Source organism: Xenopus tropicalis, chromosome 3, assembly GCF_000004195.4.
Source record: "Xenopus tropicalis strain Nigerian chromosome 3, UCB_Xtro_10.0, whole genome shotgun sequence".
Classification (NCBI taxonomy): Eukaryota; Metazoa; Chordata; class Amphibia; order Anura; family Pipidae; genus Xenopus; species Xenopus tropicalis.
Window position 1 is genome coordinate 52,267,797 of NC_030679.2, and position 15,052 is coordinate 52,282,848.

General features: G+C 38.2%; 1 protein-coding gene across 1 annotated transcript in view; it reads left to right on the top strand.

Moving 5' to 3' along the window:
* otogl (otogelin like) overlaps positions 1–15,052 on the top strand; it is an 89,449-nt gene that overhangs the window by 19,989 nt on the left and 54,408 nt on the right. The window contains exons 16-23 of the mRNA XM_031898881.1: positions 5,463–5,586; positions 6,339–6,516; positions 7,584–7,708; positions 8,866–9,075; positions 10,167–10,332; positions 11,915–11,989; positions 13,134–13,186; positions 14,581–14,743. Of these exons, the coding sequence (XP_031754741.1) occupies positions 5,463–5,586; positions 6,339–6,516; positions 7,584–7,708; positions 8,866–9,075; positions 10,167–10,332; positions 11,915–11,989; positions 13,134–13,186; positions 14,581–14,743 (1,094 nt within the window). The remainder of the gene's footprint in view (positions 1–5,462; positions 5,587–6,338; positions 6,517–7,583; positions 7,709–8,865; positions 9,076–10,166; positions 10,333–11,914; positions 11,990–13,133; positions 13,187–14,580; positions 14,744–15,052) is intronic.

The window sequence follows — 15,052 nt, forward strand, 5'->3', positions numbered from 1 at the left end:
GCACACGGAGATTGTCAGGAGATGCAGCTGCTGATACATCAAAAGTAATGAAGTGGATAAAGGAAGCTGTGGCAGAGTGTTTAAAATCAGCCAAACGCTCCAGAGAAGATGTTGTACAGAATCCAATACGTGAAGAAAGTATTGAATCCTCAAGGGAGGAGGACAGAGAAGATTCTGAAAGGGAAGACAGGATGGAGGAAGAAACTTATTCTTCATTTGATATGTCATTGGTAGAACCGCTAATCAAAGCCATTAGGTCCCAATTGAGTTTACCAGAGAAAGTGGAGGCTCAACAATCATCCGCTAATCCATTTAAATTCCTCAAGAAAGAAAAATCTACTTTTCCATTACATGAGACAATTAAAGAAGTAATAGTGAAGGAGTGGGAGAAAACTGACGCGAAGTTCCCGATACCTTCAAAAGTTCAAAAGTTGTATCCATTTCCAGCGGAAGAGGAACAAATTTGGGATAAAGCACCAAAAGTAGATGCAGCGGTTTCACGACTTTCAAGGAAAACTTTGTTGCCGGTAGAGGATGTGGTATCTTTCCTAAATCCAATGGATAGAAAAATGGAAGCATCTCTGAAAAAATCCTATCTAGCATTGGGAGCGACTTGTAGACCAGCGTTAGCACTTACATCAGTGTCAAGAGCAATGCAGATGTGGCTGCAAAATATCGATTCAGCATTAAGAGATGGGGTGGATAGAAGAGATATAATTGATGCGCTCGCAGAGATGAGATTGGCGACAGATTTCCTCACAGAATCTTCAGTGGATTTGGTAAGATCCTCTTCAAGAGCCATGGCTTTATCGGTGGCAGCAAGGAGAGCTTTATGGCTACGAGCATGGAACGCGGACAAAGCCTCTAAGATGAATTTGTGTAATCTGCCATTCGAGGGCCAAATGCTGTTTGGGCCAAAATTGGATGACATCATTAAGAAGGTTACGGGCGGTAAAAGTGTTTTTCTTCCCCAGGAAAGAAGAACTGCAAGGTTTTCAGAAACCGGGGAAGATCGTCGGTCCTTTCGGAACAAAGCTGTTTTTAGAACAGAGCAGAAGCCTAGAGTATCCGGGCAGGATAGGAGATCACAATGGAGAGGTGGTCAGTCAGCGTTGTTCAGAATGCAGAAGCCAAAGACAGAAAATGCAAGATTCTCAAGAAAAACAGTCTGACAAGCTTCACAAATACCCAGGAGACTTCAACACTTCATAGAGGTTTGGGCAAAGTCCATTTCGGATCACTGGGTTCTTCAGACGATAAGAGAAGGTTATTATTTGGAGTTCAAGAAAACTCCAAAACAAAATTTGTTCGTGATCTCACAGATTCCTCTTCAAGTGGAAAGGAAAGAGATAATGATTTCATATGTGCAACAACTCCTAATAGATGGAGCAATAAGTCCAGTACCGCAGAAGTATTGGGGAAAAGGTATCTACTCCATCTTGTTTATGCTGAAAAAGAAGACAGGGGATTTTCGGCCAGTGTTGGATCTAAGGCCAATAAATTCATTTTTACAAATAAAGACGTTCAGGATGGAATCTATATTTTCAATAGTAAAGGAAATACGGCCGAAAGATTGGCTCTTGTCAGTAGATCTAAAAGATGCGTACCTCCATGTTCCCGTAGCAACCACACATCAGAGGTTCCTGAGATTTGCCATAGATCACAATCTACATTACCAGTTCACATGTCTACCATTTGGACTAGCAACCTCCCCGAGAGTGTTTACGAAGGTCCTACAGCCGCTAATAGCACTATTAAGGAGACAAGGTTTATTAATTTACCATTACTTAGACGACATCTTGCTCAAGGCCAGAAAGGTGGAGCTCCTACTATACCACAGAGAGATGGTCATAAGGACATTGCAGCACCATGGCTGGGTGTTGAATCTGCAAAAGAGCCAGTTAGACCCAACACAGGATTTGGTCTACCTAGGAGCAAGATTCCAAACCGCTTGAGCGATAGTCACATTACCACAAGAAAAGAAGGACAAGATAAGGATGGTGATATCCAAATTATTGAAGAAAGACTCAATGTCAGCAAGAGAGGTCAGCAGTGTTTTAGGGTTGCTGAATTCAACGGCACCCATGGTAGTGTGGGCAAGATGGCATACCAGGCCACTTCAAACAGCCTTTTTGAGGCAATGGAAGAGACGGAAGCAGGATTGGAATCAGACGATTCACATAGATCAACAAGTGAAAGTAGAAATGTCGTGGTGGTTAAAAGATGCCAATTTGTCCAGAGGCCAAACATTGAAGGATGTTCAATGGAAGGTTTTGACGACAGACTCCAGCCCCAGAGGATGGGGAGCTCATGTGGAGGAAAAGGGCATACAGGGAAGATGGTCCAGAGAGGAACAAGTTCTTACAGCAAACATCCTGGAATTAAGAGCGGTATGGAAAGCAGTTCAGATGCTGGCCAATCATCTAAAAGGGACATCGTTGCTAGTAAGATCAGACAATGTGGTAGCAGTAGCTTACCTGAAGATACAAGGGGGTACACGCAGTCAAAGTCTAATGAAGGAGCTTCGGCCAATTATGCAATGGGCAGAGACATACCTGGAGAACATATCAGCGATACATGTTCCGGGAATGCAGAATGTGGCAGCAGATTTTCTGAGCAGAGTGACGGTAAACAGTCATGGGTGGGAATTGAATCAGCAGATATTTCTTCAAATAGTAGACAAGTGGGGTTGGCCAGAGAAAGACCTAATGGCATCCCCAACCAATTGCAAGGTGAGACAGTTCTTTTCAAGAACCAAAGATGCCTTGATACAGAATTGGAGCACAGGACTCTGTCTGACTCTATTCCCACCAATTCCGTTAATTTCAAGAGTCTAGAGAAAGATAAGGGCAGACAGAGCGGAGGTAATAGCAATCCTTCCGGATTGGCCAAGGAGGCAATGGTATCCACTTCTCAGATCCATGCTAGTGGACAAACCTCTGAAGCTGCAATCCAGAAAAGACTTATTGAGTCAAGGGCCAATCCTACATCCAGCTCCGCAAACATTAGCCCTGAAGGCTTGGAGATTGAGAGGCAAAGACTAGTCACCGAAGGCATGTCTGCCTCAGTAATAGACACCATGTTAGCAGCCAGAAAGACGTCTACAAATAAAACGTATGATAGAGTTTGGAAAGTATTTCTACCATGGCTGCAACAGAAAGACATAACATTGGAAAATTTGTCAGTTATACATGTTCTGGATTTTCTCCAGGCTGAATTTGAGAAATCTTTAAGCTAAAGGACATTAAAATTACAAGTTTCAGCAATTTCAGCTTTAACAGAGACGCAGTGGGCAAAGGACCCAAAAATAATTAAGTTTTTGACTGGAGTTATGCATTTGAGACCTCCAAACAGAACTTTGTCAGCAGTATGGGACTTACAACTAGTGTTGGAAGCTTTAACTTCAAAACCCTTTGAACCTTTGGAGGAAACATCTGACATGTTCCTAACATTAAAAATTGTCTTTCTAACAGCAGTAGTATCTGCTAGACGAGTGAGTGACCTACAAGCATTATCAGCGGTGCCACCATTCACTATTATCCAACAGGATAAAGTAATCATGAGAGCAGTAACTGAATACCTGCCTAAGGTAGTTAAAACTTTCCATCTCAATCAGGAGACAGTTTTGCCTTCCTTCTTTTCGGATTATACATCGGAACAAGAAAAGAGGTGGCACGCGTTAGACATGGTCAGAATGGTGACTGTCTACTTAAAGCGAACAAAGACTTGGAGAAAGTCAGATAGACTTTTTGTTATTCCTAACGGTAACAGGAGAGGTCAAGCAGCCTCAGTTCCCACCATCAGTAGGTGGATAGTCAATTGTATAAGATTGGCATACCAGAACCAAAGAGAACAATTTCCTAAGGGGGTGCGGGCACACTCTACAAGAGCTCTAAGTACTTCTTGGGCGTTTCAGGCACAGGTGTCGGCAGACCAGATCTGTAAGACGGCATCATGGAGTTCGGCCAGAACATTCTTAAAGCACTATCGAGTGGATGTGCAGACCAAACCGCAGAAAGAGTTTGGAAATAGAGTGTTGGAGGCTGTGTGTGGCAACGGCAATGCCTAAATAAATTTATTTTTGTGTTTCTGCATATAAAGTGTTTACTCTGTTTTAACCCACCCTTTCTAACTGCTTGGGTATTGACTCATAGGTGTGTAGGCTGCCATAGTGACCAGGGAAAAGGGAAAATTTAAATCAATACTTACCGAAATTTTCCTTTCCTGGTTACTATGGGCAGCCTTCACACCGACTCCCCCCTAAGGTTCAGGCTCGGACGCAAAGACATGACCTGACGGGAGGGGGAAGGTTATATGCAGGGGTAAGGGGTTAATTGGAGTTTTCTGTCCTATCAGTGGTTGGAGGGCGGGGAAACCCATAGGTGTGAAGGCTGCCCATAGTAACCAGGAAAGGAAAATTTCGGTAAGTATTGATTTAAATTTTCCCTTATATACATTTATTAATTGGTGTAAGAGCTGCCATGGTGATGGTGAAGAGTAAGAGTGACATTTTATCAGTCGACAGATGAAACAGTGGCCACTATTTGTCTAAATTATAATGCAAATAAATCTGCTGTATACATAGGGGCCGATTCATTAAAACACAAGTTCGAATCCCGAATGGGAAAAATTCGGATTGGATACGATAATTTCTGAAGTTTGCAAATATCATGAAAATGCTTATGAAAAAATCCTATTAGTCACGATAATATCGTATTGGCGATCCGAAAGTCACGAAATTTTCGTACTAAACATTTGTAAACAGCGGCAGAATCATTCTAAATTTTTTGCGCAAGCATACGGAAAAGTCGAAAAAAGCGAAAAAAACGGCTAAAGTACGCTCCGAGCAATCGTGTCTTAATAAATCTCCCCCATAGTGATATTTGGTGATAAATAGTGTACTCTTGTTTTAATCAGTAAGTAAAGTGACACAAAACTACCCCCCTCTTCAAACAAGATAATCCATAATTGTTTAGAATAATAACTACAAATATGGATAAACTTTGATTTGGTTATTATTTACCCAACACCTAAAGTAAATGACAATATGGCCAGTCCTAATGTATTTTATATTATAAGAAAGGCACTAGAGAGTCCTGTCACTGCTTATGGGAGGTGTTTGATACAGGGATTTCTTATGCATGTAAGTGTTGTGCTCTGCCTCTTGCTCAAGATCAGTAATTCCGATTTAAGGCAGCACTGGGCTCATGGGTAAAAAGGTTGGGGATCCCTGGTCTAGCAGGGCACAAATCACACAGCACAGTTGCACTGCTACATAAATGTTTTTCAATATGGGCTTCAAGGGCAGCAAGTTTGTGAGTTCTTTGCACTCCTGCACTTGAGCCTAGTCCTTAATAAATGAGCTGATGGTGCTTTAGGCCATACATGTCACCTGCCTCATGTGCAGCCAAATTGCTGATAAAGCTAGATAAAGAGACTTAACTATTCTTTTGCTGTTTTAGAATTATGACCATGCCTGCATCCAGTCAATTACACTTGTGATTGATGAAGACATAAATAAACAAGTGACACTTTTCAGAGATGGAGAAGTTCAGTATGGTTCTAATCAGGGTTTCATTATAAATGGTAAGTCGGTTCTGAAAGTAATATTTATAGATTTAATAAAAATTAGTAAAATCTCCCAACTTTATTCATGTTTAAAATGAGGGGAAAGAACGTGGAATTAACTTTCAGACATTTTCAGATATTAGGAGGCCCATTTATCAACATTTTGATTTTTGTTGTTTTTACTGGTTTTTGAAACTACAACTAAACCCATTTTTGCTAAAACAACAAATTTTATTTATTAAAAGATCCAAATTAAAATAAAAAAGATGCAGAAAAAAATATGAAAACCCACAACTTTTTTGTATTGTCACACAAATGCAAGCATCGAAAAAACCCGAACACCTCTAAAACCATGAAGCAAAGAAAGATCTTCCAGTTGTAAAAAGGCCACCAGCCATTAACTTCTACATGTCAGGCTTTAGATGGCATATTTTTGCATTCGGATTTGTTGTTTTGTCACATAATAAGTTGCTAACAAATTGCATTATTTTTTCCACAACCTAATTAATTGGTTACGAACACTTCTCTCTGATCTAACAGTATATATGTTGTGCCATTCCAGCTTTCATTTGTATTTTGCCTGACAAAGGGGCCTTAGAGCTCTAAAAGCTTGCAATGTATTTTTATTGTTAGCCAATATAGGTGTCATTTCTACAATACTCTTGTATTTGTGTTTTTTTAATATATTTGACACTGGCTAACACGGTACTAGTTTTTGTTTCATATTATTATAGAAATCTATTTTGTTTTTGTCCTCACACCCTATTTAGGAGAGATTGAAGTACGGAATCTGTCATCAATGTTTGTGCAAGTGAAAACTAAATTTGGTGTAAGAATACAATTTTCTAAGGGTGGTGACAGACTTTATATAAAAGCAAGTAGTGCCTGGAGAAGAAGAACCTTGGGCCTTTGCGGAACATTTAACGGCAACTTAAGAGATGATTTTTTGTAAGTATTTGTTTATAAATCTAAGTTAGGCTGGTAAAATCAAAGTGTGGTTAATAAGGTAAAGACTCCTCTTGTTTTAAATATGCCTGTGATTTTATGCGTGGAACTGTTGTAGTCCATATTCAACAACAATACACAAGATATCCCTGATCCCCTTCTTCACTTGTTTTTCCCTCCTAGTGTACATAGTTATGGTATACATTCTGTTCCATATAATAGGGTTATTTAAAACTACTGAGAACATCTGTACCAAATGCTATAATAACGTCAACTGTCATCATCTAACTCCAGTGTGATATCTATTATGTATACAATATAAGCCATGATTTATTACATTTATAAGATCCCAACTGTAAGATTATAATTAACCATAAATAATATTGTTATAGTGGTATGAACCTGCAATAAGACTTCATTTTTACATTCAGGGGTGTCCAAAAGATAGATAGTTACTTACCAGTAGATCTTCGGCTTGTGGCTAGTAGCTTCCTGTAACTCATTACTGTCCACATACAGCTCCATTAGACCACTCTTTTGGGTACATTCCATTCAGATATTTATAACGATATTATGAAAACTGTTAGTCATTTATATTTTGATGTAAAGTAAATTTCCAATACTATAGAAATATACATATAGACACATGTAGGGAATTAATACAGATGGTATGGTATATAAAAAAAATCACTGCATGTCCCACCAAATTTCAGGTAAAAACAAGTTAAACATTCCAAAAAATAGCCAAACTAGGAAAAAAAATTCAATCAAAGTAAATAAAGTTAGTATTATACATGTTGCAGACAAAGCCCTCTAGTGACCAAAAGAGGACAATAATGCAATATATAAAGATTAAGAATGCAAAGAATCAAAAATTAAAAATATAAATCTTTATTATAATCCATTAAAAAATCATACCCCATGTATGCAGCCTAACGTGTTTTTATGCTAATCTAGCACTTAATCATGCCTAATCATCTTGTCAGAGTTTTAATTGTGACATATTTTGCACAGTATTACATTTTAGATTCAATGTGTTTGTGAAAGAAAACTGTCTCTGTGTTTAATAGGTCTCCGGCAGGGATGATCGAAGGAACTCCACAGCTCCATGCTAATGCCTGGAAGATATCATCTGCTTGTCTAACACCAGTCAACATCCCAGTAGTGGATCCATGTGACATAAATATCCAAAATGGTAAATCCGAACATATGACATATGAACATATGAGTTAATGCTAGCCTTGTCAGTATGTTCAATTTTCAGACCGTGGCACTGTGTTTTGGCTCTGGCAGAGAGGCTTCCTTAACAGAGATGTCAAAAGTGCCTTCTTTAGAGTTTAGCATCCAAATATAGTGTGCCCTGGGCATCATGTTTCTGTCCTAATATTACACAGGCTGTAGCTTCCATGACTTGAATGAGTGCAGGTGAGGACATCATTGTGGTATTGCACAGATGGAATGTGAGGTATTTCAAATACCATCACATCACAATATATTTGATTACCTACTCTTGAGAGCGGTTGATAGTAAACAATGGCAAAGGTGGAGCAAAAGTGGAGCATCATGTATATAGCTTGGGGCACATATGTACAGTTGCCATGCAGAGATGTCATTTTTTTTGTCATAGTTATTTGTCTAATATTAGATATAGTGGATCATTGTAAACAGCTATATAGACTAAAGCCAAACTCAGAACTTGACCACCCTAATTGTCCCTATTATAATCCATCACTGGGTTAGAGAAGAGGCAGTGTAAATGTCGATCTGTAATTGTGGAGTTCAAAAATGTAAGCAAAGCAGGGTAAGTATAAAATTGGTGGACTGTAAAAGCTATTTGAGATCTTTTTATCTAACTGGTGGTCCATAGAAGTTTGCTGAACACAATCAGGTAAATAAAAGCTGACGATATAGGGTCCAGAATCCCATTTTCATTCTATGGTAATTTTCCTCTTTAATTTATATTCCGTTGAAACAATTCTTGCCTTGGTACAATATGAGTGGAATCAAACTGTAGACTGGATGGCATACCAAAAAAAATACGTTTAATGTTTTCTCTAATGAATACAAGAAAATTTTGCAAACATCAGTGATCCATATTTTAATCTTTGCAGCATAAATTAAGATCCTAATAAGCCATTATTAATATTATGCAGGAGGTACAGAAGATATGCTAAATTGAAATTCTTATTGTCATCCCCTTCTGTGCTGTGTTGCTTGGCATGTAAATTCTACTTGCCGTCTCCCCTGTTTTTGTCTTTTGTCCACTGCCTCCTGCTGGAATGCTATTTGTGTGCTACTCTTCATGGTAACATAGTACAACCTGTGCCATATAAGATTTTGCTTTTTTTGCAGTTGGTTATGCTGCGCACTGTGATGTCATAAATCAAGAGCTGTTTGCACCTTGTCATACATATGTGAACCCAGGGCAATATTACCAGTTATGTCGGTTTGATGCATGCAAATGTGGAAGCAGCTGTCTTTGCAATGCCCTTGCCCATTATGCCTACATCTGCAACAAGCATGGGGTCACGGTGAATTTCAGATCTCAAGTTTCTTTCTGTGGTAAGTAAAATAAAAAAGAAACATTTTTACAACTGGAATTAAATTTATAAGCATTGTATCGTTCCATCAACTGCTAATTCTTGAAACTCGATTCAGTATAGTAATACATATAAGCGATCTTTTACTCATAGGAATGCAGTGTGCAAACTGCAAAACAGCCAGAATTGTTAAGAACAGGCCTGACCTGTGCAAGTTAAGGGAGGATTAGGGCAGGGAAGGATAAAAGCCTTCCCACCCCTCATTAATACAGTGCTGCTAAATGCAGAGGCAACTCTGTATTATCGGGGGCAGTTGCAGGTCTATGGTACTCATTAAGGGTGCAGAGCAGGGTGCATAGTGCAAAAACATGGCAGGTTGTGGCCGTTTTTGTACTGTCTACCCTACCACACATGTAGTAAATAGGATTCCATATTTCTACACTCCTAGACTTCAACTGTGATTGTAAAGTAGCATCAGCAGTTATTCTAAAGGGGATCTCCCAACATTTGTGCCCAACCTCACTAATTCTCTTGTGGCTGAACCAAATCCCATCAATGATGTTCCAATATCTACTGGAAAGCCTTCCCAGTCAGTAGAAATTGTTATAGCAACAAAATTGAATTTGCATTTTTTACCTTTTAAGTATGAGATGTTGGGCAGGCAGGTGTCTGGATATATTTAGCCATATAGTGTAATTTATTGAATATCATATTATTGAATACCATATATATATTTATTATTTTTATTAACTTCCAGCTTCAACTGCCCAGTATTACCTTGCAAGAAATGCTTCTCCACAAATGGCATTCTTGCCCAAAGCTTTCTAACAGCCATCCTATGAAAACCTTCTGCCTCAAAAAAATCATCTCTCATAAAAGCTTTCTTACTGGACAAGCATATTCTCTATTTCCAAATAATCATCACTGCAAAACACAGGCTCCCCTTGTAAGACATATAAAACAGTTAAAGTAGCTACAAAGAAAAGACACAAGGCAGGAAGTCCCAAAGTGATGGAAAGAGGCATACCGTGCTTTTTTTGCCACAATGCTGACATCAGTGTTGTGATGTCCGCATTGTGAGCTGTAAATTCAACACAATATTTTGTCCTTCAGGGGTCGTATGCCTTCATGGAATGGTATACCACCAGTGCACCTCATTCTGTGGCCGGACTTGTGGTTCTCTTACATCTGGAGAAGTCTGTAGTGATGAATGTGTTGAGGGATGCAACTGCCCTGAAGGAAAATACTTTGATGAGTCAGTAAATTTTTGTGTTGGAATGTAAGTACATTGGATTTTCATATCAGTCTCAACATTTGCATTAACAATAGGACATAAATCTTCTGTAAAACTTAATACAACATACAAAACAATAATCCAGTATGAATCCTGGCTACTAGGGCTCTGTCTGTCATCTTGTTATCTAAAATAGATAAATGCCTCCTGTTGGGTGTAATCAATCTTCTGTTGTGTGGACATTGTGCTTTTTAAGTATGAATGAAGAACAGGAAGCCATTTATGCATTGGGCAATCAGGATTTTTACCGGAAAATCTTTTGCTTTTATGTCAAAGATTAGCTATACTTTGTGTTATTTTTTATAATAATATCTATAAAGATGTCTCATTTCTCAGCTGGCATTTCAAGTACACAAAGGTCCACAAAGTGGGAGGCCCAATAAATAATGAGAAGTTATAGAATCTTTAATTTCCCTTAGGGGCTTCACTGCTTCACTCCTCTCAATGTGGTGATCCTGTGTGATAGCCCTAAAATGCGAAAGGAGGAATTTTTAAGCAGTTACCCGAGACCTAGATGTAATTTGTTACATCAGGCAATTCCAAGTGGTGCTCCTCAGAGAAAGAAAGAAATATATTTATCTCCATAAATAACCAACCTAAAAAACCTAAAAACCTTAAATCTCTCCACAGTCTGTCCTTGCCCTACCCTTTTTTCTCTATTGATCCTTGATCAGAGCTCTATAGACATATAGAGGTATGAAGTTGGATGTAAATCCAGAGCTGAGGCATGAGGTTTAGTGCCCTAAAGTTGCTTTAAGAGCACGGGACAGTTTGGCCTAGGTAGCCATGCAGCCTAAGCTTCTGTCTATGGAAAGTGATTGTGACAGAGGTACGGTACATTTTGGTTTCACTACTGGTACTGCTACTAATCTGGAATGTGTTGCTACCAGTATAGCAGTATCCTGACTATATTTTTGCTAAGTACAGTGCCTGTGCTCCACCAGTTACCAGTAGTAATACATGCTATGGAACACACATGCTATGAAACACACTGATTTAGTTAAAATCTTTGGCGGCAAACTATGATTTCTGGGCATATTTATCATAGGATGAACTGAGTGTCCCCCATATGTAAACACTGGGCAAAGTTGTACTTAGTTAGTAACCCAGGGCTACTCTTCAGACACCTGAAAGTAGAACAATGAAAACAAAAACTTGATTGGCTGTTTTGGGTTACTGCCCAGATGCAGATTGGCTCTGTTTTGATAAATCAGCTATATTATTTTTGTCAAGGTGCAGTAAACCAGTAAAAAGTTTGCTTTTAACAGTATGACCAGTAAATGATACCTGATGATTGGTAGATATAGGTGATTAGACCTGTAGCAAACTTTGAACCATTTATTACATAACCCCCTACTTTCCCTCATTGTTTTCCCCTTTGGCAACCTGTGAAAACTCTGTTTCACCTTTCAATAACTCTAGCCCAAAGAGTTGCAGATCTATAGGAGCTTGGAAATTATGAGGTAATGGGTAACATTGAAGAGATGTGGCACTTGCTATGGTGCATATCTACAGATATGGTAGAGCTTAGAGCTTTAACATATTAACAAATGCTTTTATCCAACAGATCCAGCTGTAGATGCTACTACAGAGGCAGAATTTTTCACCCAGGGGAAGTTATGATGAGGCATGCTGGGTCTTGGTAAGATTCAGACTAATGTTTCATGGTGACGTATACATGTATTTGTGGTACACTTAAGAATGAAGTAAAACTGAGTAGTAGCCTACTGCAAATAAATATAATATTGTTACAAACACTTTGGGGCCTATTCAATAAAGCACGAATTTCGGATCGTTAAAAGTATGATTGGAAAAAATTTGTGACCACGATAATTTCTGGTCGTACAAAAATATCGTGGTTGTGATCTAAAAGTTACAAAATTTTTGTATTCGAACTATCGTAACTTCAGTGCATGATTTTAGAAGCCTTCCGTAGGACTCAATGGCACTCTACAGCTCCAACCTGGCCAAAAGATAGTCCAAAGCTTACCAAAGCATGAATGAATTCCGAAATGTTCGTAGTCGTTGGGACAAATACGATTTTGACACAGAAATTGACGCAAACCACAAAAAAGTCACGGAAATTAATGAAAATATCATTGTCAATACTAAAAGTTCTATAAATTATAAAAAATAAAAAAAATTCTCATTCTTACTCTATCGTGGTTTAATGTATGGGCCCCTAGGTTTGGCTTTCTAGGGATTACACACTTAAGAACAGAGAATGGTTTATACTGATTAAAAATGAGAAAATCTCAGCTAAACATGATTAATCAATTATATTTAAAAAATATTTGTGCTATTTCTGTATATGCTTTAATATTTGTGTAGCAATTTTAGAACTTTCCCCTCTCCCTTTGTGTAACTGTGACTGGCTGTGTACTATACACAGTGAAGCAGGAAACATGTGGCTGATGTAAATGCTTGTCCTTCTTGAATGTATTACTCATGTCTGTTCTGTTATTATTTATAACAATATAAATACAATATTTATATAAATACACAATATAAATACACTGCATGCAGTCATGCTAAATACAGAAAAATAATGCAGTTTCTGTATTTATTTGCATCTGAAGCACTCCACTGTGCTTTGTATTTGTGGCCTTCTCACAGTATGGACACAAGGTATTCTAACTGATTCTAGTTACCGAAAATCATAGCATTTAGCACTTTTGGTGATTCCAGATGATTTTGCTAGATTCAATGCACACTTACCATTAGCTCTTTAACAACAATGCATTACATAACCTTACAGAAATAAAGATATTCCCTTTTTATGCTAGCCAGTGTTTGAATGGAACAATGAAATGTACTGAAACAGCTACATCCATAGCAGGTAAGCATATTTTGCTGCACATTTACTACATACATGTTTATATTAATGGAGAATAATGATTCTAAATTTCACCATAAAGATCCAACATTTTTGGTGTAAAATTTCTACATTTGTCTCATTTATTTCATTGGGTTACACCAAATTATGCTGTTACTATAAATACTATAAAAACCAAGCCAAATTCTTTTAAATGGCTAATTTCTAAAGTCATGGTGCATGGCATTAATTAAGCACAACAATGGAGCATTTAAATATGTCATTCATTTTAAACCAGTTTTTACACCCTTTTTTTGCAATAAACCACATTTTTATTGAGGGGTTTAAAGGAACAGTAACACCAAAAAATTGAAGAGATTTAAAGTAAAAGAAATATAATGTATTGTTGCCCTGCACTGGTAAAAGTTGTGTGTTTGCTACAGTAACACTACTATAGTTTATATAAATAAGCTGCTGTGTAGCCCTGGGGGCAGCCATTCAAGCTGGAAAAAGGAGAAAAGGCACAGGTTACATAGTAGATAACAGATAAAACACTATTGTATTCTACAGAGCTTATCCGTTATCTGCTAAGTGCCTGTGCCTTTTCTCCTTTGAATGGCTGCCCCCATGGCTACACAGCTGCATTCTTTATATAAACCATAGTAGTGTTTCTGAGGCAAACACCCCAGTTGTACCAGTGCAGGGCAGCAGTACATTATATTGGAATTTCTTTTATACACTTGAATTTTTTGGTTTTACTGTTCCTTTAAAGGTCAGTAGGCAGTTGCCATTGTAGGGTGGTCATCGTAACAGGGAGGCTAATAAGGCTAAAGCATACGTGGGGGTGTGAGGCTAATAAGGCTAAAGCATACGTGGGGGTGTAATAAGGCTAAAGCATACGTGGGTGTGTGGGGGAAGTCTCAGTACTCAGTTTAGTTGGGGTAATCAGAAGGATACATGGCTAATCTCTGGTGTGGCACAGGGTGTTTAAGATAAGGATATTAAGTTATGTGGGTTTATTCTACTGTGGGCTGCTTTCAGTGGCTAATGGATATTTACTTACGTAACATCAGTCTATGGCTTTTCATGGCCACTGACTAAAATATCAGGAGGAGTCGATTCAGGACCTGCCTATAGTCAGATGTTCATATTCAGTAAGAATTCTTTTTAATTGAGTAGCAATTCAACTCAAAACTTAGTAGATGATTAAATGGTTTCTAGATTTCTAATATGTCATGTATTTAAAACAACCATATTTGCACTAAATAAATAGCAATAATGCATGTTCTGTGTAAGGTGGATATACTGCAGTGATCCTGTTATAACTACCCTCAATAATAGTAACTATCATTGAATTATTACTCCTAATATATATATGTTTCAAAAGCAAACTGTTTGTTTTTTCTCTTTAACTGAAGGCCACACATGTCCAGATGGAAAAATATATTTTGATTGCAGAAACCCCATACCTGGTTTCCCATCAGCTGGGGTTAACTGTGAAGCCACTTGTGCCAATCTGGCTATGAACTTTACATGTGTGCCCTCCCCACCTTGTGCCAGTGGATGTATTTGTCCAGCAGGGTAGGTACTAAACTCTCACTGCTTTTTACAATCCAACTGAATCACACTTACAAAAAGTTAATGGAACACTAGGCAAGTGGAGTCTGCTGAAAAAGGACTAGTGCTTATGTACACCGACCAGAATGCTCGGTATATTTTTCTAACCGAATATCCAAGCCAACCCTTTGGTTATAGTGTTGTATTTGCAAGCAAGCACAGTGGGGGTCATTTAGAAAATTTGTGCAGTGAACATATTTGCCTTGCCCATGTTCACATTTATAAAGCAAGACTGGTGCATTTTATGTGCAAACATAATTGCGAAATTTTTAT